The sequence below is a fragment of the Oncorhynchus masou genome, chromosome 2 (genome assembly GCF_036934945.1).
Source record: "Oncorhynchus masou masou isolate Uvic2021 chromosome 2, UVic_Omas_1.1, whole genome shotgun sequence".
Taxonomy (NCBI): domain Eukaryota; kingdom Metazoa; phylum Chordata; class Actinopteri; order Salmoniformes; family Salmonidae; genus Oncorhynchus; species Oncorhynchus masou.
The window spans coordinates 8,970,872-8,996,968 of record NC_088213.1 but is presented as its reverse complement, the minus strand read 5'-3'; the positions used below and the strand labels follow the sequence as shown (position 1 = coordinate 8,996,968).

At 43.4% G+C, this 26,097-nt stretch overlaps 1 protein-coding gene across 3 annotated transcripts; it reads right to left on the bottom strand.

Moving 5' to 3' along the window:
* Positions 1–23,815, bottom strand: LOC135554864 (long-chain fatty acid transport protein 2-like). 3 transcript variants are annotated; one of them, XM_064987305.1, is made up of 11 exons: positions 23,254–23,814; positions 22,740–22,949; positions 21,967–22,125; positions 15,118–15,242; positions 8,593–8,787; positions 7,137–7,227; positions 6,483–6,501; positions 6,164–6,295; positions 4,406–4,503; positions 1,909–2,039; positions 1–943 (listed from the first exon to the last, which is right to left on the bottom strand). In XM_064987305.1, exons 1-11 carry the CDS (start codon positions 23,726–23,728, stop codon positions 767–769), a joined length of 1,812 nt encoding a protein of 603 aa, XP_064843377.1. In that variant the 5' UTR covers positions 23,729–23,814; the 3' UTR covers positions 1–766. The 3 variants fall into 3 exon arrangements, 2 of the variants coding, with proteins under 2 accessions (XP_064843377.1, XP_064843371.1); XM_064987299.1 differs by lacking the exon at positions 6,483–6,501 and having other exon boundaries at positions 6,164–6,359; positions 23,254–23,813; XR_010457753.1 differs by lacking the exons at positions 1–943; positions 1,909–2,039; positions 6,483–6,501 and adding an exon at positions 4,556–5,350 and having other exon boundaries at positions 4,442–4,503; positions 6,164–6,359; positions 23,254–23,815.
* Positions 23,816–26,097: the final 2,282 nt, after the last annotated feature.

Below are 26,097 nucleotides of genomic sequence, written 5' to 3'. Positions count from 1 at the left end.
TATGATAGTCAAAATGTTTATTCATGACAGCGCTAGTCCGTTGTACAAAACCATTCATTTTATACTGGCTCCTTATGCACTTACATTCACACACAAACAGTTGGTATCCTACGCACATACTTTCACACACAAACAGTAGGTATCCTACGCACATACTTTCACACACAAACAGTAGGTATCCTACACACATACTGTATCATTACCCAGCCAACAAAGATTAGGGAGACCTTGAGAAGTACTCCTTGTCCTCTCCCAAACCTCTAGCCAGGTCGGCACTGAATTTTGCTCAGAGAGTCTGTGTTTAAGATACTCTAAAGACATATTGTACAGATATATTGTTTAACCCTAATTCTGACTAAAACTACACTCACAGATATATAATTTTACTGACTAAAACTACACAAAACCATCAGATAATAATTGTATGATTCTAATCAATTTCATACAGTTATAAGGTTTCAGAGTGGAATTATTTCATCATTATCTTTCAACATTTAAATCACTTCAACACAGGCCCAGCCCATCAGAATTAGATTCTCCACACAAAAGAGCTTTATTACGGACAGAAATACTCCTAAATGTCATTAGCTGTCCGGGTGGCCGGTCTCAGACGATGCGCAGGTAAAGAATGAGGGCTGGCGTGGACTAAAACAGGGAGGGACTAAGTAATGCTCATTTTTGTTTTCCGTTGCAAAACATTTTTGAAACATTTTCAATTGCATGTCCTAATGAATAGGACCCAGGAGTAGTATCACCATAGATCTGTTCACAGCTTGATGATGCCTGCCACTATGGAGCCGTAGATCTGGCCAGTCATTGGTGTGTAACTCTGATTTCTCTCCTGTAGAATATACAGAGGGTCTGTGATGCCTGCCGGGTCGAAACCTTCCTCCACTAACCTCACCTTCATCTGCTTGAAGGTCCCCGTCACCTGCACCGCATTCTGGATGGGGGGGGGTAGAGAGAGAGAGACACACACACACAGACAGACAGACAGACGAGAGAGAGGGGGCATAGAGAGACATGTAAACACACACAGGCTTTTGGCTCAGTGGACTATTCACTATTAATCTCCAGGGATTTTTCTGCCATTGAAGTCCAAACAGTGTAAAAATTTATTTTTAAATACCTTTTTGGGGTGAAAAAACATTTCAGTGTAAACTTAAACGACTAAAATATTATTTTTCAATAATATAATCTTTGAGAACTAACAATAACCAAAATAAAAGCTAGACAGTCAGGGAAAATAGAACGTTACAAAAACAATGAATTTTGCATTATAGATTTGTTTTATTTTTACATGTAAGATTTATTTAACGAGGCAAGTCAGTTAAGAACAAATTGTTATTTACAATGAGGGCCTACCCCGGCCAAACCCAGGCGACACTGGGCCAATTGTGCGCCCCTCTATGGGACTCCCAATCACGGCCGGATGTGATACAGCCTGGATCGTATAGATTTTGTTTTTTAGGTTGAACAAAAGAACACAGCATTGAACATGGCTAAATGCCTAGAATTGCAGGAAATTAGCTTTAAAACTGCAAAAACTTGTTTCAGCTCAATTGAGACGTGTAGAATTGTAGGAAATTGACTTCAAAATGCAAATATGTCTCTACATCACCAAGATGGGGGCCTCTAAAATTGTCTCCAATATGCAGCCAAGCCGACGGGCTGATAGCGCTCCCTGTCACGTCCAGCACTTACATTCATTTTTTATCCAGATAAACCCCTGATCTCATAACCACAAAAAGAGTCCACGCACCCCGATATGCTCCCACATAGCGTTTTTCAACCCTTAGGTTGAAACAAAAGCAAACATTTTTTGATTCTACTTTCAAATAAATAATAACATGAATTGTCTACAATGAATGATGTAAATATAAGGAAGCAAGACTTTTGAATAGTTACCTGGATGCGTATGAAGCGGGGCCGTGCATACGCCGGTAGGTAGCTGGCTACATGGCTGAACGTTTTGTTGCCATCAAACTGTTCTCCCCGCTTCACCGTGACGGCAGCCATTCCTATCCTGCCCTCGTTGCCTTGGAGACAGAATACAACAATCCCTCATTCCAACAACTAAACAATCAGAACGCATCATACTGTGACGACACTTCCTGTATCTTAAAGTTCCAATCCTTGAAAACTTTTAATGTTGACATGCAAAACATTTTGGGACTGTATCAACAGTGGACGAATGAAAACAATACCGAAAGATCGTTTTTGCAGGGGAATTTTCCTTTCACTTTTATTAAGAAGTTAAGTTTGAAATGATGATCACGTGGTGAGTGGAACCGTACTTTTTATACCAGCTCGCTTGCTGTGTGAAACATTGTTTTAGTTCATCTTTAGATCACTGGTTACTTTTTAGTGCTGAATGTGAAAAAGATGTTTGCAATGGGAAACAATAGTTGTACATTTCATTTGGCAAATACTTATAGTAATGGTTGTGTTTTTGTATTCTTATGATTGGGACCTACTGGTTAATTACAGGTCAGAGTGAATGGACTGTTTAAACCCTTTAAAACCCTCTACAGTCTAAACCCCGTCTAAGCTGGGGAGGGAGGGAGGGAGAGGGGGCGTTCCACTAAACTATATGGAATTGTTTTAAGAAGGTCATACCAAGGATCATTTATCTATTTAATTTAGAATTCTAAGACCCCTTGAAGTATAAAAAAAGATAGAAAAAACACTGATTTGATGTCAAAGTGAATTTGTCCTTACTGCTATTAGCCCATACAAACACATTGAATAACAAGGTTGTTCTGAAGTGCCTGTCCTATTGGTCTGACAACACCGCTCCGTCACCGATCACTGCAGATGCAGAAGTGCGACATCGGCGGATGTGGTGGATTGAGACGCCAATGCAAGATATCTCTAGTTTAAACTGACAGATTATTATGGGGATTATTGTACTGTTTGATTTTAAGGGAAAGGTTAGGGTTCCCTGCTACTTGGATTAAGGTTAGGGTTCCCTGCTACTTGGATTAAGGTTAGGGTTCCCTGCTACTTGGATTAAGGTTAGGGTTCCCTGCTACTTGGATTAAGGTTAGGGTTAGGGTTCTCTGCTACTTGGATTAAGGTTAGGGTTAGCGTTCCCTGCTACTTGGATTAAGGTTAGGGTTAGATTTACCTGCTACTTGGATTAGGGTTAGGGTTCCCTGCTACTTGGATTAGGGTTAGGGTTTCCCTGCTACTTGGATTAAGGTTGGGGTTAGATTTACCTGGTACTTGGATTAGGGTTAGGGTTCCCTTCTACTTGGATTAAGGTTAGGGTTAGATTTACCTGGTACTTGGATTAGGGTTAGGGTTCCCTGCTACTTGGATTAAGGTTAGGGTTAGATTTACCTGCTACTTGGATTAGGGTTAGGGTTCCCTGCTACTTGGATTAGGGTTAGGGTTCCCTGCTACTTGGATTAAGGTTAGGGTTCCCTGCTACTTGGATTAAGGTTAGGGTTCCCTGCTACTTGGATTAAGGTTAGGGTTAGGGTTCTCTGCTACTTGGATTAAGGTTAGGGTTAGCGTTCCCTGCTACTTGGATTAAGGTTAGGGTTAGATTTACCTGCTACTTGGATTAGGGTTAGGGTTCCCTGCTACTTGGATTAGGGTTAGGGTTTCCCTGCTACTTGGATTAAGGTTGGGGTTAGATTTACCTGGTACTTGGATTAGGGTTAGGGTTCCCTTCTACTTGGATTAAGGTTAGGGTTAGATTTACCTGGTACTTGGATTAGGGTTAGGGTTCCCTGCTACTTGGATTAAGGTTAGGGTTAGATTTACCTGCTACTTGGATTAGGGTTAGGGTTCCCTGCTACTTGGATTAGGGTTAGGGTTCCCTGCTACTTGGATTAAGGTTGGGGTTAGATTTACCTGGTACTTGGATTAGGGTTAGGGTTCCCTTCTACTTGGATTAAGGTTAGGGTTAGATTTACCTGGTACTTGGATTAGGGTTAGGGTTCCCTGCTACTTGGATTAAGGTTAGGGTTAGATTTACCTGGTACTTGGATTAGGGTTAGGGTTCCCTGCTACTTGGATTAAGGTTAGGGTTAGATTTACCTGGTACTTGGATTAGGGTTAGGGTTCCCTGCTACTTGGATTAAGGTTAGGGTTAGATTTACCTGGTACTTGGATTAAGGTTAGGGTTAGATTTACCTGGTACTTGGATTAAGGTTAGATTTATCTGGTACTTGGATTAAGGTTAGGGTTAGATTTACCTGGTACTTGGATTAAGGTTAGGGTTAGATTTACCTGGTACTTGGAATAAGGTTAGGGTTAGATTTACCTGGTACTTGGATTAAGGTTAGGGTTAGATTTACCTGGTACTTGGATTAAGGTTAAAGTTAGATTTACATGATACTTGGATTAAGGTTAGCTTTATCTGGTATTTGGATAAGGTTAGGGTTAGATTTACCTGGTACTTGAACACCGTAGACATTTGCCTCTTGGACAAAGTCTATCAGGGTGAGGATGTCAGCTACTTCAGTTGTGGCCACATTCTCTCCTTTCCACCTGTAGGGGTCAATACAAGTCAACTAAATATAATATAACCTCCCCCTTCCACCTGTAGGGGTCAATACAACTCAACTAAATATAATATAATATATGCTCTCCCTTCCACCTGTAGGGGTCAATACAAGTCAACTAAATATAATATAACCTCCCCCTTCCACCTGTAGGGGTCAATACAAGTCAACTAAATATAATATAACCTCCCCCTTCCACCTGTAGGGGTCAATACAACTCAACTAAATATAATATAATATATGCTCTCCCTTCCACCTGTAGGGGTCAATACAAGTCAACTAAATATAATATAACCTCCCCCTTCCACCTGTAGGGGTCAATACAACTCAACTAAATACAATATATTCTCTTCCTTCCACCTGTAGGTGTCAATACAACTCAACTAAATATAATATATTCTCTCCCTTCCACCTGTAGGGGTCAATACAAGTCAACTAAATATAATATAACCTCCCCCTTCCACCTGTAGGGGTCAATACAACTCAACTAAATACAATATAATATATTCTCTCCCTTCCACCTGTAGGGGTCAATACAAGTCAACTAAATATAATATATTCTCTCCCTTCCACCTGTAGGGGTCAATACAACTCAACTAAATATAATATATTCTCTTCCTTCCACCTGTAGGGGTCAATACAACTCAACTAAATATAATATATTCTCTCCCTTCCACCTGTAGGGGTCAATACAACTCAACTAAATACAATATATTCTCTTCCTTCCACCTGTAGGTGTCAATACAACTCAACTAAATATAATATATTCTCTCCCTTCCACCTGTAGGGGTCAATACAACTCAACTAAATATAATATATTCTCTCCCTTCCACCTGTAGGGGTCAATACAAGTCAACTCAATATAATATAATATGTGTGGGAGCAAATATAACACATAGACAAATGCATAAGATGTACAGAATAGCTGAACATTAAAACCAGACTACATGAAGAGAAGGACACATAGAAGCCTAGTCCAGCTGGACATACAAAGGTCAGAGGTTGTATAAGGAGGGGGTCAGCCAAAGGACCAACTGATGGATTACAGATATCAATCACATCACAGGGGAGATACAAGTCTGTTTGATCTTAGACAGCCATATGAAGTGAAGGCGACCAGAACAGCTGGGCACCCTAAAGCTAAAGGAGATGAAGACACACACACAAAAGGGACACAGAGTTAATTACAGAGCCAAAGCATAGGGCTGTAAAATAGAGGAATGTAAACTATTTTTAGTATAGCTGGACATGCTAGAAACTGAGGAGACACATAGTCTGCTGATCCTGGATAGTCCACAAACAAAAGAATGCTTTTAGCTAAATACAAGAACAAGGCAAGGGTCTTATCATTATAATCTGACGGAAAGCAGGTATGGGCGTTGTTGAGCTGAACAAGCGGGATGCACGGATTGGAATGTAACTTTATTTGCATTTGGGATGGGCTCATATGCAATATGTGGATAAATACTGGAGCCGGGGCTCTGGGAAGTGGAGTGTGTTCCATGGACCTTCCCGGCTTGCTATATTATTGTATTAAAAAGCCGAATTGACTTCACAAGTTCTGTAATGCGTTGTATTTGATCCGATTTTCTACTACATATGGTTCCATATATTTGGAATGCCATACTGTAGGTCAGAATACGTACCTGAATGTATCTCCGACTCGATCCTGAAAGTAAATAAAGTTGTCCTGGCCTATCTTCAGCAGGTCTCCACTGTTAAAGTACACATCTCCTTTCTGAAACACGTCTCTCAGTCTCTTCTTCTCTGTCTGCTGGCTGTTAGCGTATCCAACAAAAGGAGCACTGTCTGTGATCTTGCACACCAACAGTCCTGTTTCATCTTCAGGAAGACACACACACACACACACCATAATGTATACCCACACCAACAGTCCTGTTTCATCTTCAGGAAGACACACACACACACACACACACACACACACACACCATAATGTATACCCACACCAACAGTCCTGTTTCATCTTCAGGAACACAAACACACACACACACACACACACCATAATGTATACCCACACCAACAGTCCTGTTTCATCTTCAGGAAGACACACACACACACACACACACACACACACACACACACACACCTTAATTTATACCCACACCAACAGTCCTGTTTCATCTTCAGGAACACAAACACACACACACACACACCATAATGTATACCCACACCAACAGTCCTGTTTCATCTTCAGGAAGTGGGGTTTGAAAGGGCTTATTTACTAGACTGAGACCCTTTATCTTAGTCACAGTACACTCTGGTTATGTCAATTCTATTGACCCAGGTCACACACACACACACACACACACACACACACACACACACACACACCTTAATTTATACCCACACCAACAGTCCTGTTTCATCTTCAGGAAGACAAACACACACACACACACACACACACACACACACACACACACACAATAATGTATACCCACACCAACAGTCCTGTCTCTTCCTTAGGGAACGGGCCAAACACCCAAACATGAATAGCATAATGTACATTGAGATGGGTGTAATTGTGAGGTCATTATTGTACAATAATCTCCCTGGTTAAATAAAGGCCAATACTAACACACATATGAAAGAGCATCTCACCTTTAGGAGCTTCTACACACAGTCCGGTAGAGTCTCTGATTGGTTCATCTCTCTCTGTGTCGTATTTAATCAGAGCATAAGGAAACAGCTTCTATAAGAGAGACAGGAGAGACACTATGATCAGAACATAGTGAAACAGCTTCTATTAGAGAGACAGGAGAGACACTATGATCAGAACATAGTGAAACAGCTTCCATAAGAGAGACAGGAGAGACACTATGATCAGAACATAGTGAAACAGCTTCTATTAGAGAGACAGGAGAGACACTATGATCAGAACATAGTGAAACAGCTTCTATAAGAGAGACAGGAGAGACACTATGATCAGAACATAGTGAAACAGCTTCTATAACAGAGAGACATCACTATGACAAAGACGCAGCATTTCAGTTGATCCCAACCCTGGTAAAATGTCCAATGTAAGAAGTACAAGCTTTACCAATTTAATACAAATATAAGTATCTAGCTATGTTAAGATAAATGTACTAACTGTGAGTCTGGATAAGAGCGTCTTTTAAATGATTCAAATGGCATGTAAATGTAGAGGGAAGCATGATATCTCAGTAGAGTTGGAGTCAATTCCATTTCAATTCAGTAACTGAAATGAAATGGAATTGTCCCCAACCCTGGTTCTTTAGGAGTCAGCTCTTCAGGCCCCTTAGTCATAAAGTGTCCCAGAGTAGGAGTACTGACCAAGGATCCAATTTTGCCTTTTAGATCATAATGAATAAGGTTTCGTGAACAGGGGGGGGGGGACCTGATCCTAGATCTTCACTCTGTGAGACATTATGAATCCGGGCCCAGGAGACAGGGCTGTTCGGGAGTCAGTCCTTACCTGGTGTAGGTAGTGAGACATTATGAATCCGGGCCCAGGAGACAGGGCTGTTCAGTAGTCAGTCCTTACCTGGTGTAGGTAGTGAGACATTATGAATCCGGGCTGAGGAGACAGGGCTGTTCAGTAGTCAGTCCTTACCTGGTGTAGGTAGTGAGACATTATGAATCCGGGCCCAGGAGACAGGGCTGTTCGGGAGTCAGTCCTTACCTGGTGTAGGTAGTGAGACATTATGAATCCGGGCCCAGGAGACAGGGCTGTTCAGTAGTCAGTCCTTACCTGGTGTAGGTAGTGAGACATTATGAATCCGGGCCCAGGAGACAGGGCTGTTCAGTAGTCAGGTCTTACCTGGTGTAGGTAGTGAGACATTATGAATCCGGGCCCAGGAGACAGGGCTGTTCAGTAGTCAGGTCTTACCTGGTGTAGGTAGTGAGACATTATGAATCCGGGCCCAGGAGACAGGGCTGTTCAGTAGTCAGGTCTTACCTGGTGTAGGTAGTGAGACATTATGAATCCGGGCCCAGGAGACAGGGCTGTTCAGTAGTCAGGTCTTACCTGGTGTAGGTAGTGAGACATTATGAATCCGGGCCCAGGAGACCGGGCTGTTCAGTAGTCAGTCCTTACCCGGTGCAGGTAGTTGACTCGTCCGATAGCTCCTATCTTCCCGGTGTAGTTGATCAATCCCACATTGCCCTCAGTTGAAGCATAAAACTCCCTCACGTAGACGCTCCCAAAGCGGTTCAGGAACTCCCTCCATATCTCTGCTCTCACACCGTTACCAATGGCCAGCCTGACTTTGTGCTCTCTGTCGTTGTCTCTCTGGAACGTTGGGAGAAAACACAAACATTCATCTTTTCAATGTTTTTAATTTTGGTTATATGTCAATCATGTTATTGTGAAGTCAAAGACGAATGCACACATTTGGTGAACAATTATGATTTTCTAATTAAAATTCTCATTTGAACAGTCATATAGTGTATTACCATTAGAGACAGGAGTCTGTGCAGTCATAGAGACAGGAGTCTGTGCAGTCATAGAGACAGGAGTCTGTGCAGTCATAGAGACAGGAGTCTGTACAGTCATAGAGACAGGAGTCTGTGCAGTCATAGAGACAGGAGTCTGTACAGTCATAGAGACAGGAGTCTGTGCAGTCATAGAGACAGGAGTCTGTACAGTCATAGAGACAGGAGTCTGTGCAGTCATAGAGACAGGAGTCTGTACAGTCATAGAGACAGGAGTCTGTGCAGTCATAGAGACAGGAGTCTGTACAGTCATAGAGACAGGAGTCTGTGCAGTCATAGAGACAGGAGTCTGTACAGTCATATAGTGTATTACCATTAGAGACAGGAGTCTGTACAGTCATAGAGACAGGAGTCTGTACAGTCATAGAGACAGGAGTCTGTGCAGTCATAGAGACAGGAGTCTGTGCAGTCATAGAGACAGGAGTCTGTGCAGTCATAGAGACAGGAGTCTGTGCAGTCATAGAGACAGGAGTCTGTGCAGTCATAGAGACAGGAGTCTGTGCAGTCATAGAGACAGGAGTCTGTACAGTCATAGAGACAGGAGTCTGTGCAGTCATAGAGACAGGAGTCTGTGCAGTCATAGAGACAGGAGTCTGTACAGTCATAGAGACAGGAGTCTGTACATTCATATAGTGTATTACCATTAGAGACAGGAGTCTGTACAGTCATAGAGACAGGAGTCTGTACAGTCATAGAGACAGGAGTCTGTACAGTCATTACATTCTAACCTAACGTTCTAAACATTCTAACCTAACGTTCTATAACATTCTAACCTAACGTTCTATAACATTCTAACCTAACATTATTTTAAACTATCCAATAAAAGGTTTGAAAACATGACCCGCCATACGTGATTACATTCCCCTTCCCTGACCCAGATATATCCCAGCCTAAGCGCCAGCCCTCAGCCCCAGCCCGCCACTGACTGTCATTACACATGTTAGAGTTCCAATGTAAAGGCCACTAGCTATTCTGAGAGGACCACCAGATCAGAACCACGAGGGTGTGTCCTAAATGGCAACCTATTCCCTTTATACTGTAGTCCACTACTGTTGCCCTGGTGAAACTATAGAGGGAATTGGTTGCCATTTGATATGTAGCTGTAGACCACTAAGCTGTGGGAGGGTCACATGGTGTGTCTGTACGTGGAGAGGGGTTCAGTTTCAATGGTGGGAACACAGAATGTTTACATTGCTCTCCAGGCCACGCCTTCGAGGGCCCTGAAATATGACGGCCATAAAAAAGTAAGGAGACGTGGATGACGTGCAAAACAATATTTAATTTCTGAATTGGTTACCATTAGTTCAGGGTTAAGGTTAGGGGTTGGGCTAGGGTTAGGGGGTTAGGGTTAGGGGTTGGGCTAGTTGGGAGGGTCAACGGGATGCTGGTCAGAAGAGTCTCATAAAAGTCTCTCCACATGAGAAGAAGACAAAACTGTCTGCATGTAGCCTAGTCCAAAACTGTCTGCATCTACTGTAGCCTAGTCCAAAACTGTCTGCATCTACTGTAGCCTAGTCCAAAACTGTCTGCATCTACTGTAGCCTAGTCCAAAACTGTCTGTAGCCTAGTCCAGAACTGTCTGCATCTACTGTAGCCTAGTCCAAAACTGTCTACATCTACTGTAGCCTAGTCCAGAACTGTCTGCATCTACTGTAGCCTAGTCCAAAACTGTCTGCATGTAGCCTAGTCCAGAACTGTCTGCATCTACTGTAGTCTAGTCCAAAACTGTCTGCATGTAGCCTAGTCCAGAACTGTCTGCATCTACTGTAGCCTAGTCCAAAACTGTCTACATCTACTGTAGCCTAGTCCAAAACTGTCTGCATCTACTGTAGCCTAGTCCAAAACTGTCTGCATCTACTGTAGTCTAGTCCAAAACTGTCTGCATCTACTGTAGTCTAGTCCAAAACTGTCTGCATCTACTGTAGCCTAGTCCAAAACTGTCTGCATGTAGCCTAGTCCAAAACTGTCTGCATGTAGCCTAGTCCAAAACTGTCTGCATGTAGCCTAGTCCAAAACTGTCTGCATGTAGCCTAGTCCAAAACTGTCTGCATGTAGCCTAGTTCAGAACTGTCTGCATGGAGCCTAGTCCATAACTGTCTGCATGTAGCCTAGTCCAGAACTGTCTGCATGTAGCCTAGTCCAAAACTTTCTGCATGTAGCCTAGTCCATAACTGTCTGCATCTACTGTAGCCTAGTCCAAAACTGTCTGCATGTAGCCTAGTCCAGAACTGTCTGCATCTACTGTAGTCTAGTCCAAAACTGTCTGCATGTAGCCTAGTCCAAAACTGTCTGCATGTAGCCTAGTCCAGAACTGTCTGCATCTACTGTAGTCTAGTCCAAAACTGTCTGCATCTACTGTAGCCTAGTCCAAAACTGTCTACATCTACTGTAGCCTAGTCCAAAACTGTCTGCATGTAGCCTAGTCCAAAACTGTCTGCATGTAGCCTAGTCCAAAACTGTCTGCATGTAGCCTTGTCCAAAACTGTCTGCATCTACTGTAGCCTAGTCCAAAACTGTCTGCATGTAGCCTAGTCCAAAACTGTCTGCATGTAGCCTAGTCCAAAACTGTCTGCATGTAGCCTAGTCCAAAACTGTCTGCATGTAGCCTAGTCCAAAACTGTCTGCATGTAGCCTAGTCCAAAACTGTCTGCATGTAGCCTAGTCCATAACTGTCTGCATGGAGCCTAGTCCAGAACTGTCTGCATGTAGCCTAGTTCAGAACTGTCTGCATGTAGCCTAGTCCAAAACTGTCTGCATGTAGCCTAGTTCAAAACTGTCTGCATGTAGCCTAGTCCAGAACTGTCTGCATGTAGCCTAGTCCAGAACTGTCTGCATGTAGCCTAGTCCAGAACTGTCTGCATGTAGCCTAGTCCAGAACTGTCTGCATGTAGCCTAGTCCAGTACTATCTGCATGGAGCCTAGTCCAGAACTGTCTGCATGGAGCCTAGTCCAAAACTGTCTGCATGTAGCCTAGTCCAGTACTATCTGCATGGAGCCTAGTCCAGAACTGTCTGCATGGAGCCTAGTCCAAAACTGTCTGCATGTAGCCTAGTCCAAAACTGTCTGCATGTAGCCTAGTCCAGAACGGTCTGCATGGAGCCTAGTCCAGAACGGTCTGCATGGAGCCTAGTCCAAAACTGTCTGCATGTAGCCTAGTCCAAAACTGTCTGCATGTAGCCTAGTCCAAAACTGTCTGCATGTAGCCTAGTCCAGAACTGTCTGCATGGAGCCTAGTCCAGAACGGTCTGCATGTAGCCTAGTCCAGAACGGTCTGCATGGAGCCTAGTCCAGAACGGTCTGCATGGAGCCTAGTCCAGTACTATCTGCATGGAGCCTAGTCCAGAACGGTCTGCATGGAGCCTAGTCCAGAACTGTCTGCATGGAGCCTAGTCCAAAACTGTCTGCATGGAGCCTAGTCCAGAACGGTCTGCATGGAGCCTAGTCCAGAACTGTCTGCATGTAGCCTAGTCCAGAACTGTCTGCATGTAGCCTAGTCCAGAACTGTCTGCATGGAGCCTAGTCCAGAACGGTCTGCATGTAGCCTAGTCCAAAACTGTCTGCATGTAGCCTAGTCCAAAACTGTCTGCATGGAGCCTAGTCCAGAACGGTCTGCATGGAGCCTAGTCCAGAACGGTCTGCATGTAGCCTAGTCCAAAACTGTCTGCATGTAGCCTAGTCCAGAACTGTCTGCATGTAGCCTAGTCCAAAACTGTCTGCATGGAGCCTAGTCCAGAACTGTCTGCATGTAGCCTAGTCCAAAACTGTCTGCATGTAGCCTAGTCCAAAACTGTCTGCATGGAGCCTAGTCCAGAACTGTCTGCATGTAGCCTAGTCCAGAACTGTCTGCATGTAGCCTAGTCCAGAACGGTCTGCATGTAGCCTAGTCCAGAACGGTCTGCATGTAGCCTAGTCCAGAACGGTCTGCATGTAGCCTAGTCCAGAACGGTCTGCATGTAGCCTAGTCCAGAACTGTCTGCATGTAGCCTAGTCCAAAACTGTCTGCATGGAGCCTAGTCCAGAACTGTCTGCATGTAGCCTAGTCCAGAACTGTCTGCATGTAGCCTAGTCCAGAACTGTCTGCATGTAGCCTAGTCCAGAACTGTCTGCATGGAGCCTAGTCCAGAACTGTCTGCATGTAGCCTAGTCCAGAACTGTCTGCATGGAGCCTAGTCCAGAAAATAAAAGGTGATAGCATCTTCCATGAATTGGCATCTCCCAACTGCCTGCATATTGTACCTCCAAAAAGAGGTAGAAACATCTACTATCATAATAACCTGATTGAAACATAACCTATCAATGACCTTTTCAACTCCATCAATCGTCTGGATTCAATCCAACTCAATTGAAAATATCACTTTAGAACATTCCAGGTCAGTGACATCACAGTAAGGTGACACTGGGAATCTTAATGATTCTATTTCTGACGCTACAGCTGTGGCCCGGGTTGTAAAACAACCTCGCTGGAGAGATTTAGAAGTGGCTGACAGGGTCTCGGTCTGATTGGACACACAGAGGGAGCAGTTCGCGCCACAAAGCCTGGGCATAAACCGCACCTGGCTTCAAGTAGTATTTGTAATCTTTTGAATAGTTTAGATGTGCTTGATTCAACATGCCTGATGCAATGGAACCAAGTCCAACGAGTCCAAACCCGCCCATCAGCCTTGCCAGGAAGGCTCAGTCAGAAAACACTGTTTAAGAAAAGGCTAAGCTTGAGAGTAGGCGCATTATTTTCATTTTATTTGCGATTTTCAGAAATCGTAAACGTTGCGTTATGCTAATGAGCCTGAGGCTTTAGTCACGATCCCGGATCCGGGATGGGGAGTTTCAAGAAGTTTTAAAGTATTTGAACATTTCAAATAGTATTTGAACATGCAGAAAAAGCTCTCTGTGACACTCTGCCTCGGGTGTAACTTAACTTAGTCTGTCTGAATACTGGGAAGAAGATCACTTGACTTGAACAATCTGGATTCCACTATTCTGTTAACGCCAGTCTGTAACGCCAGTCTGTAACACTAGTCTGTAACTAACACCTTGTCTGAAACATGGCTGAAAACATGCCTGGTCAGTCACATACCCAATACCAGAGAGGATATGTAAGCCTTGTCTGAGCCAGAAAGGGTCCGTACCTCCTGCTTATGTGGCACGAGGCAGCTTGCTGTACAAATAAACTCCCTGGACAGGATGCTGGAAGCCATAGCAACTACGATGTCATTACTATGTCATAAACACCCTGGACAGGATGCTGGAAACCATAGCAACTACGATGTCATTACTATGTCATAAACACCCTGGACAGGATGCTGGAAACCATAGCAACTACGATGTCATTACTATGTCATAAACACCCTGGACAGGATGCTGGAAACCATAGCAACTACGATGTCATTACTATGTCATAAACACCCTGGACAGGATGCTGCGAACCATAGCAACTACGATGTCATTACTATGTCATAAACCCCCTGGACAGGATGCTGGAAACCATAGCAACTACAATGTCAGTACTATGTCATAAACCCCCTGGACAGGATGCTAGAAACCATAGCAACTACGATGTCAGTACTATGTCATAAACCCCCTGGACAGGATGCTGGAAACCATAGCAACTACGATGTCATTACTATGTCATAAACCCCCTGGACAGGATGCTACGAACCATAGCAACTACGATGTCAGTACTATGTCATAAACCCCCTCGACAGGATGCTAGGAAACCATAGCAACTACTATGTCTTTACTATGTCATAAACCCCCTGGACAGGATGCTATAAACCATAGCAACTACAATGTCATTACTATGTCATAAGCCCCCTGGACAGGATGCTAGAAACCATAGCAACTACTATGTCATTACTATGTCATAAACCCCCTGGACAGGATGTGAAAACCATAGCAACTACTATGTCATAAACCCCCTGGACAGGATGTGAAAACCATAGCAACTACTATGTCATTACTATGTCATAAACCCCCTGGACAGGATGTGAAAACCATAGCAACTACTATGTCATTACTATGTCATAAACCCCCTGGACAGGATGCGAAAACCATAGCAACTATTATGTAATAACAATGAATGACAAAATGAAGGTGACCTTGTATAAAGCTTGCAGCTGAGGTTGCTTACCTTGGGTGTGTTACAGAGGTAGCGTAACACCTCTCCTATGTACTGGATCACCGTAACGTTGTACTTCCTGCAATCATCCCAGAACTGCGAGGCTGAGAACTTCCTCCTCAGAATGATGGTGCAGCCTGGGATGGACAGATAGAAGAGATGAGAGAGGAACAATGAAAATATCAGTTTTAAGAACATGCAGGTGATATCGCTTCATTATCAACCAATGGCAGACCTGAAATGCTGACAAAACTGTTATGCTAAGTCAGCAGTGTGCATCATCATCATCATCATCATCATAAAAATCCCTAACACCCAGGTACAGGTATTAGTCCAGGAACAGGAACGAGCAGGACAGTGCTCTTATAAATGACCTTGTAATGGCCGTGAGAGCAGAAAAGTTGCCACATATGCTGTGAACCGGTTGTATTCACTTCAGTACTAAATGTCCCTTAAATATGCATCCATTAGAGGAACAAGGGCCTTTTTTTGTGGACAAAAGAAAGTACTAAGCTGGTACTGCATGTGCATCATAATCAGCTTGGAGTTTTTCCTAACCACGTCACCTGACCGGGACATTTCAAATAAAATGTTATTGGTCACATGCACATCTTCAGCAGATGTCATTGCAGGTGTAGTGAAATGCTTGTGTTCCAAGCTCCAACAGTGCAGTAAAATCTAACAATACAAACAAATCTAAAAGTAAAAGAATGGAATTAAGAAATACATCAATAATAGGACAAGCAACGTCGGAGTCCCGAGTGTATATATACAGTAAGTTTGGACACACCTTCTCAAGGGTTTTTGTTTATTTTTTTACAATTTTCTACATTGTAGAATAATAGTTAAGACATCAAAACTATGAAATAACACATATTTAATCATGTACTAAACAAAAAAAAGTGTTAAACAATCTATAGCCACCCTTTGCCTTGGTGACAGTTTGCACACGCTTGGCATTCTCTCAACCAGCTTCATGAAGTAGTCACCTGGAATGCATTTCAGTTAACAGGTGAGCCTTGTTAAAAGTTCACTTGTGGAATTTCTTTCCTTCTTAATGCGTTTGAGCCAATCAGTTGTGTTGTGGGGGATGGTATACATAGATAGACAGCCCTATTTGATAAAAGACCAAGTCCATATTATGGCAAGAACAGCTCAAATAAGCAAAGAGAAATGACAGTTCATCATTACTTTAAGGCATGAAGGTCAGTCAATGAGGAACATTTCTAGAACTTTGAAAGTTTCTTCAAGTGCAGTCACAGAAACTATCAAGCGCTATGATCAAACTCTCACGAGGACCGCCATAGGAAAGGAAGACCCAGAGTTACCTCTGCTGCAGAAGATGAGTTCATTAGTTACCAGCCTCAGAAATTGCATCCCAAATAAATGATTCACAGAGTTCAAGTAACAGACACATCTCAACATCAACTTTTCAGAAGAGACTGTGTGAATAAAGTCTACATTGTCAAATTGCTGCAAAGAAACCACTACTAAAGGACACCAATAAGAAGAAGAGACTTTCTTGGGCCAAGAAACACGAGCGATGGACATTAGACAGGTAGAAATCTGTCCATTGGTCTGAGGAGTCCACTTTTGATATTTTTGGTTCCAACAGCTGTGTCTTTGTGAGACATAGAGGAGGTGAACGGATGATCTCTGCATGTGTGGTTTCCATCGTGAAGCATGGAGGAGGAGGTGTGATGTGTGGGGGTGCTATGCTGGTGACACTGTCAGTGATCTATTTAGAATTCAAGGCACACTTAATCAGCATGGCTACCACGGCACTCTGCAGCAATACGCCATCACATCTGGTTTGCGCTTAGTAGGACTATCATTTGTTTTTCAACAGGACAATGACCCAACCCACCTCCAGGTTGTGTAAGGGCTATTTGACCAAGACGGAGAGTGATGCAGTACTGCATCAGATGACCTGGCCTCCACAATCACCAATTGAGATGGTTTGGGATGAGTTGGACCGCAGAGTGATGGAAAAGCATCCAACAAGTGCTCAGTATACAGTGTGTGGGAACTCCTTCAAGACTGTTGGAAAAGTATTCCAGGTGAAGCTGGTTAAGAGAATGCCAAGAGCGTGAAAAGCTGTCATCAAGGCAAATGGTGGCTACTTTGAAGAATCTCAAATATATAATGTATTTTGATTTGTTTAACACTTCTTTGCTTACTACATGTCTCCATATGTGTTATTTCATAGTTTTGATGTCTTCACTATTATTATACAATGTAGAAAATAGTAAAAATAAAGAAAACCCCTTGAATGAGTAGGTGTTCTAAACCTTTTGACCGGCTGTGTATACACATTATGGACAGTATATGGATAGAATATGTAGTATTGCTGAGGAATAGTACATGTACAGTAATAGTTGAATAGGATGACCTTAACTGGAATACAGTATAAGGGAAAGGAAAGGGGGATACCTAGTCAATTGTACAACTGAATGCATTCAACAGATATATACATGTGAAGTGGGTAAAACAGTATGTAAACATTAAAGTGCCCAGTGTTCCATTATTAAAGTGTCCAGTGTTCCATTATTAAAGTGCCCAGTGTTCCATCATTAAAGTGCCCAGTGTTCCATTATTAAAGTGCCCAGTGTTCCATTATTAAAGTGCCCAGTGTTCCATTATTAAAGTGCCCAGTGTTCCATTATTAAAGTGCCCAGTGTTCCATTATTAAAGTGCCCAGTGTTCCATTATTAAAGTGCCCAGTGTTCCATTATTAAAGTGCCCAGTGTTCCATTATTAAAGTGCCCAGTGTTCCATTATTAAAGTGCCCAGTGTTCCATTATTAAAGTGCCCAGTGTTCCATTATTAAAGTGCCCAGTGTTCCATTATTAAAGTGCCCAGTGTTCCATTATTAAAGTGCCCAGTGTTCCATTATTAAAGTGCCCAGTGTTCCATTATTAAAGTGCGTGGTAGAGTAACCAGATGATAGCCAGCTAGTGACAGTGACTAAAGTCCAGGGTGGGGTACTGGGTACAAGCCAGATAGTGGTGACTATTTAACAGTCTGATGGTCTTGAGAAGAGAAGCTGTTTTTCAGTCTCTCAGCTTTGATGCTCCTGTACTGACCTGGCCTTCTGGATGGTAGTGAAATGAACCGGCCGTGGCTCTGGGGGCCAAGACAAATTTCTTCAGCCTCCTGAGGTTGGAGAGGTGTTGTTGCACCTTCTTCACCACACTGTCTGTGTGGGTGGACAATTTCAGGTTGTCTGTGATGTGTAAAACTTGAAGCTTTTCACCTTCTCCCGTCGATGTGGATGAGGGTGTGCTCCCTCTGCTGTCTCATTTGACATTTTAGTCATTTAGCATCAACCATTATTTCCCAGAACAAATACAATGAACCCCTGGGCAACCTCCAGGCCCCATTTATACATTAGACCATAACTAGAGCCTTGTTTAGAATTTGTCCTGGTCAGATTACATGGTGAGGGAAAACTCTGGACCCTAAACATAGTCTCTAACTAGAGCCAGGAGCTTTTCCTGGTCATGTTAAGTGGTGAGGGGGGAAACTTGGGCTGGCTTTAAACCGACCCTGACATTCCAGAACCACAGTTCAAGACAAGGTAAAAGAGTCTGTTTTGTTTTCGCTACAGGATTAAATATTCCTTCAATTAGTACCTCTGCTCTGCTCTGAGGTCAAACAGAGGACTCGAATGAACTATAGCCCACTTGAAGAACTCAGGAAAACGGTCTCACGAAGAGAGGTGGTATATCAGATGGCACCCTATTCCCTACATAGTGCATGGGCCTTGGTCAAAAGTAGTGCACTATAAAGGGAAAAGGGTGCCAGTTGGGGCAGAGGAGAAAAGGAAGAAGGGACAGACTAACCTACTTGCTGTTTAGTTTTCTTCCACCCAGTAGCTTTGGCTGTGTTCAGACTACCGGGTTTACGTTCACAAAGACCTCTTTCATTTTATTTCCCATTGGGGGGGGGGGGAGTAAATGGATAAGTAAAGGCTTCAACTAGACAGGCCAAGCCACATTATTACCCCCTACCCACCTACTACCTCAATATTAACCCTACCCACCTACTACCTCAATATTAACCCCATACCCACCTACTACCTCAATATTAACCCCATACCCACCTACTACCTCAATATTAACCCCCTACTACCTCAATATTAACCCTACCCACCTACTACCTCAATATTAACCCCATACCCACCTACTACCTCAATATTAACCCCATACCCACCTACTACCTCAATATTAACCCCATACCCACCTACTACCTCAATATTAACCCCCTACCCACCTACTACCTCAATATTAACCCCCTACTACCTCAATATTAACCCTACCCACCTACTACCTCAATATTAACCCATACTACTTCAATATTACCCCTACTACCTCAATATTAACCCTACCCACCTCAATATTACCCCCCTACCCACCTACTACCTCAATATTAACCCTACCCACCTACTACCTCAATATTAACCCCCTACTACCTCAATATTAACCCCCTACCCACCTACAACCTCAATATTAACCCCCTACCCACCTACTACCTCAATATTACCCCCTACCCACCTACTACCTCAATATTACCCCCTACCCACCTACTACCTCAATATTAACCCCCTACCCACCTACTACCTCAATATTAACCCCTACTACCTCAATATTAACCCCCTACCCACCTACTACCTCAATATTAACCCCTACCCACCTACTACCTCAATATTAACCCCCAACCCACCTACTACCTCAATATTAACCCCCAACCCACCTACTACCTCAATATTACCCCCTACCCACCTACTACCTCAATATTACCCCCCTACCCACCTACTACCTCAATATTACCCCCCTACCCACCTACTACCTCAATATTAACCCCCTACCCACCTACTACCTCAATATTAACCCCCTACCCACCTACTACCTCAATATTAACCCCCTACCCACCTACTACCTCAATATTAACCCCCTACCCACCTACTACCTCAATATTAACCCCCTACCCACCTACTACCTCAATATTAACCCCCTACCCACCTACTACTTCAATATTAACCCCCTACCCACCTACTACTTCAATATTAACCCCCTACCCACCTACTACCTCAATATTAACCCCCTACCCACCTACTACCTCAATATTAACCCCCTACCCACCTACTACCTCAATATTAACCCCCTACCCACCTACTACCTCAATATTAACCCCCTACCCACCTACTACCTCAATATTAACCCCCTACCCACCTACTACCTCAATATTACCCCCTACCCACCTACTACCTCAATATTACCCCCTACCCACCTACTACCTCAATATTAACCCCCTACCCACCTACTACCTCAATATTAACCCCCTACCCACCTACTACCTCAATATTAACCCCCTACCTACCTACTACCTCAATATTAACCCCCTACCCACCTACTACCTCAATATTAACCCTACCCACCTACTACCTCAATATTACCCCCTACTACCTCAATATTACCCCCTACCTACCTACTACCTCAATATTAACCCCCTACCTACCTACTACAGCAATATTACCCCCAACCCACCTACTACCTCAATATTACCCCCTACCCACCTACTACCTCAATATTACCCCCTACCCACCTACTACCTCAATATTACACCATACACACCTACTACCTCAATATTACACCATACACACCTACTACCTCAATATTAACCCTACCCACCTACCACCCCAAAATTTAACCCCTACCCGCCTACTACCTCAATATTAACCCATACCCACCTACTACCTCAATATTACCCCCTACCCACCTACTACCTCAATATTACCCCCTACCCACCTACTACCTCAATATTAACCCCCTACCCACCTACTACCTCAATATTAACCCCCTACCCACCTACTACCTCAATATTAACCCCCTACCCACCTACTACCTCAATATTAACCCCCTACCTACCTACTACCTCAATATTAACCCCCTACCCACCTACTACCTCAATATTAACCCTACCCACCTACTACCTCAATATTACCCCTACTACCTCAATATTACCCCCTACCTACCTACTACCTCAATATTAACCCCCTACCTACCTACTACAGCAATATTACCCCCAACCCACCTACTACCTCAATATTACCCCCTACCCACCTACTACCTCAATATTACCCCCTACCCACCTACTACCTCAATATTACACCATACACACCTACTACCTCAATATTACACCATACACACCTACTACCTCAATATTAACCCTACCCACCTACCACCCCAAAATTTAACCCCTACCCACCTACTACCTCAATATTAACCCATACCCACCTACTACCTCAATATTACCCCATACCCACCTACTACCTCAATATTAACCCTACCTACCTACTACCTCAATATTACCCCCTACCCACCTACTACCTCAATATTAACCCTACCCACCTACCATCCCAATATTTAAGCCCTACCCAGCTACTACCTCATACAATACAATATCACGTGTGTATGAAGAATGATCCACCACCCAGCCAACTTGACACACCTGTGTCTATGGATCCTATATAAACTCACCTGTCTCTATGGATCCTATATAAACTCACCTGTCTCTATGGATCCTATATAAACTCACCTGTCTCTGTGGATCCTATATAAACTCACCTGTCTCTATGGATCCTATATAAACTCACCTGTCTCTGTGGATCCTATATAAACTCACCTGTCTCTATGGATCCTATATAAACTCACCTGTCTCTATGGATCCTATATAAACTCACCTGTCTCTGTGGATCCTATATAAACTCACCTGTATCTATGGATCCTATATAAACTCACCTGTCTCTGTGGATCCTATATAAACTCACCTGTATCTATGGATCCTATATAAACTCACCTGTCTCGATGGATCCTATGAAGCCGATGAGGAAGCCGGCGGTGTGGTAGAGGGGCAGGTTGAGGTAGATGACATCACCTGGTTTGATACCGGTGGAGTCCAGCACGGACAGGGCTACCAGCATCCGGTTCTGATTAATCACTGCTGCTTTAGGCAGACCTACAGGAGTAACAGACAGGGGAGAGAGATGAGTTACAGCAGTAGAATCACCAATTTGTAAGTCGCTCTGGATAAGAGCGTCTGCTAAATGACTTAAATGTAATGTAAATGTAGAATGGGCCCTGGCAGAAGACAGGGGGTGGGGGGGGTTCATATACAGTGGCTGCTTCAGGCAGAAGACAGGGGGGTTCATATACAGTGGCTGCTTCAGGCAGAAGACAGGGGGGTTCATATACAGTGGCTGCTTCAGGCAGAAGACAGGGGGGTTCATATACAGTGGCTGCTTCAGGCAGAAGACAGGGGGGTTCATATACAGTGGCTGCTTCAGGCAGAAGACAGGGGGTTAATATACAGTGGCTGCTTCAGGCAGAAGACAGGGGGGTTCATATACAGTGGCTGCTTCAGGCAGAAGACAGGGGGCGGGTTCATATACAGTGGCTGCTTCAGGCAGAAGACAGGGGGGGGGTTCATATACAGTGGCTGCTTCAGGCAGAAGACAGGGGGGGGGGGGGTTCATATACAGTGGCTGCTTCAGGCAGAAGACAGGGGGGGTTCATATACAGTGGCTGCTTCTGTACCCCTCCCTCTCCCTTCCCCTCCGTCCTCCCCCTCACCTGTGGTCCCAGAGGTGTAGATGTAGACAGCAGGGCTTTTGAAGGTGATGTCTGAGCGGAGGGCCTGAGGGAGAGGTGTGTCCGATGCTCCCTCCACCTGGTCAGAGAACCCCTCCACGCCAGGTGTGTCACACTGTTTAGTCATCAGGTAGACACACACACCCTGCTCCCTCAGGGATGGAAGCACCTCCTCCACCGCTTCCTGCAGCTCTGAGAAAACAACTCAATATTCAATATTTCATCAAAACTGGACTGCAGAGAAAAAAAATGTAATGCTTTTGCCCCCATGTGATTGAATGATTGAATGATCGTTTGATTATCATTATCATTTGTGTTCCAATAGGCTATGACACACGTTTATCTTTTTCATTCCATCAGTCTGGATGTGCATGTCTCTGATAAACTAATACCTATTGTCATAATGTAGCAATCTCAACCAGACACTTCCGCCTATGAGGAATTAGCCTCGGGATGAGTTTCTCTGCCTACTGAACCAGTGGTACTGGTCACTTACCTTCGGCTGCTATGAGCAGCTTGGCGCTGCAACAGTTGAAGCAGTGCAGCAGAGATCTAGATCTGATATTATGGTTGAGAAACGCAACGGGACATCCCAGTTTGGCCAGGGCCAGCCAGGTGAAGATGAAGGCAGGTTCGTTTCCCATAAAAAGAGCCACGGTATCCCCCGGTCGCAGCTTCGAGTGCCTCTGTAAAGCATTGGCTATTTTGTTGCTTCTTTTGTCCGTGTCCAGATACGAATAGGTTTTATTTTCAAACACGATGAACGGTCTGTCGGCATGCGCGACCGACTGCTCCAAAAATCGGTCCAAAACCAAAAATAACGGTTTTCTTCTCCTCCGTAAAACAAGCTTCAGCAAAATACGAACCAAGTTCGCGATGTAAAATGCATCTTTCCAGAAGTAAGGGAAGAACGTTTTAAGAACTAGCGGTGTGATGGCCAAACTGGCAAAAAGGATAGAAACCAAGTACATTGTTGAGCACAACGTCGAGCTCCTATGCTTCTGGGTAAATTGTAGATTCACAGCGTACAGTATTGTCTTTGCCTAAACTCGACTAAACATGGGTTTTTTCAAGTGAGGGCGTGGCATTGAGTATTTAATAATGCAGGAGGCCCACGTTTTTCATTCTTTCTTCTGAAATCCCATATTATACACCCTCTTTCAGCTCAAAATAGACACACAGAGCCACACACACAGAGCCGCTTCTAGCGTTTTGGGGGCCCTACACAAGATTTGGTTGACCCCCCAACTCGCAGGCATAACAATTTAGGGGTCCACCTCATGGCTGCCAAGATAACATTTGTGACCTTCCGCCTGGAATCGTTCTTATGTAGCAACATTTTACATTGGATAAAAGCAGAGACACTGAGCTACAAAATTGTATATCATGCACTGCATTCAATGAACAATGACAAAGTAATACTGCTTTGAAAGTTGATAAAACTGTAACCTCACTTTTGAGAAAATGGCCCTTGAATGTTTTGGTACCTTCTGGAGAGCTCTTCTTTGTCGACACCCATTCAGTATCGTTCACACCCTCTTAAGCTTTAGCTCCACCAATCTCTTTAAGGGTTGATCCGAGCTTTCTGACCTAACAAAAGCAGGCAAACACAAGCTAACTGGCTAACAGTTGTCGCAGTATTAAAATGGACGCTTGCAAAGTGCAGGTAGCTAACCAACCAGGTTCAATGTTAGCTAGCTAAAGTTAGGCTATAACAAGCAATGCAAATGGATCTGAGATACAAATCATAAGATCATACGCGTAACGTTAGTTAGCTAGCTGACAGTATACTTTAACTTGAAATGAAAATACTTTTTGTCGAAATTAGAAATGTGTAATATCTGAAAATGTTGCTAGCTAGACTATCTTACCCGTGGTTTGAAATCGGAGTATATAACCAGAGCAAATTTACCAGCTACGTCTATCAACAGTTGTCGCAGTGACATTCTATTGAAATGGATACTTGCATAGTGGAGTCTTTTGTTAAGACATGTAGCTAGCTAGCGAGCTAAACAATTAACCATAATCCCAACTCATTATGTTACTACCCTGCATTAATCTGCAGGTAGCTAACCAACCAGGTTTAATGTTAGCTAGCCAACATTAGGCTATAACTAGCCAAGCAAATGGCTGTGAGATAAAATATATATATATATATATATATATATAAAAGATCATTCACGTGACCTTAGCTAGCGAGCCAGCCAGCTAACGTTAGCTTGCTAGCTTACTGTACACTTTAACTTGAAATTAAAATTACTTTGTCAAAATTAGAAACGTGCAATATCTGAAAATGTAACTAGCTAGACTATCTTACCCGTGTACATCATGGTTGGATGCTTCTCCCTGTCACGGATGCCATAGTTTGAAGATGTAATCTGGAGACAGGTGTTTTCTCCATCTCCTTAGCTATCACATGCACATTTCCACTGATTTCAAAACTCAGAAAGTGGAGAGCAACACTTATGCAGTTCTACTAAGCAATATATATATTTTTAAATACACGTTTGACAGGATTACCTACACATACTAACCAGCTCAAAGAGACAGAAGCATGCTATATGGCAAACCTTGAAGTTTTAAAGCACATTTCATGCGATTCTACTCAATTTGCCATGGGATACAGAGACAAATTAGCATTTTTAAAGGTGACTTACAGTACCAGTCAAAAGTTTAGACACACCTACTCATTCAAGGGTTTTTCTTTATTTTTACTATTTTCTACATTGTAGAATAATAGTGAAGACATCAAAACTATGAAATAACACATATGGAATCATGTAGTAACCAAAAAAGTGTTAAACAAATCCAAATATATTTTAGATTCTCCAAAGTAGCCGCCCTTTGCCTTGATGACAGCTTTGCACACTCTTTGCATTCTCTCAACCAGCTTCATGAGGAATGCTTGTCCAACAGTCTTGAAGGAGTTCCCACATATGCTGAGCACTTCCTTCTCTCTGCTGTCCAAATAATTTCAAACCATCTCAATTGGTTTGAGGTTGGGTGATTGTGGGAGCCAGGTCATTGAAGACTAAATAAATCACAGACAGTATCACCAGCAAAGCACACCCACACCATCACACCTCCACCTCTATGCTTCACGGTGGGAACCACACATGTTGCGAGCATCCGTTCACCTCAGAAAGAGACAGCGGTTGGAACCAAAAATGGCAAATTTGCACTTATCAGAACAAAGGACAGATTTCCACCGGTCTGATGTCCATTGCTCGTGTTTCCTGGCCCAAGCAAGTCTCTTCTTATTATTGGTGTCCTTTAGTAGTGGTTTCTTTGCAACACTTTGACTATGAAGGCCTGATTCACACAGTCTCCTCTGAACAGT

Bases quoted from the DNA above. Each gene is read 5' to 3' on its own strand.
- LOC135554864 (XM_064987299.1), bottom strand. From the start codon at position 23,728: ATGTACTTGGTTTCTATCCTTTTTGCCAGTTTGGCCATCACACCGCTA. The intron at 2,040-4,405 runs GTAAATCTAACC...TCTGTCTCCAAG, and splicing joins CTACGGTGTTCAAGTACCAG to GCAACGAGGGCAGGATAGGA. The intron at 944-1,908 runs GTAACTATTCAA...CCCCCCATCCAG, and splicing joins CCCGCTTCATACGCATCCAG to AATGCGGTGCAGGTGACGGG.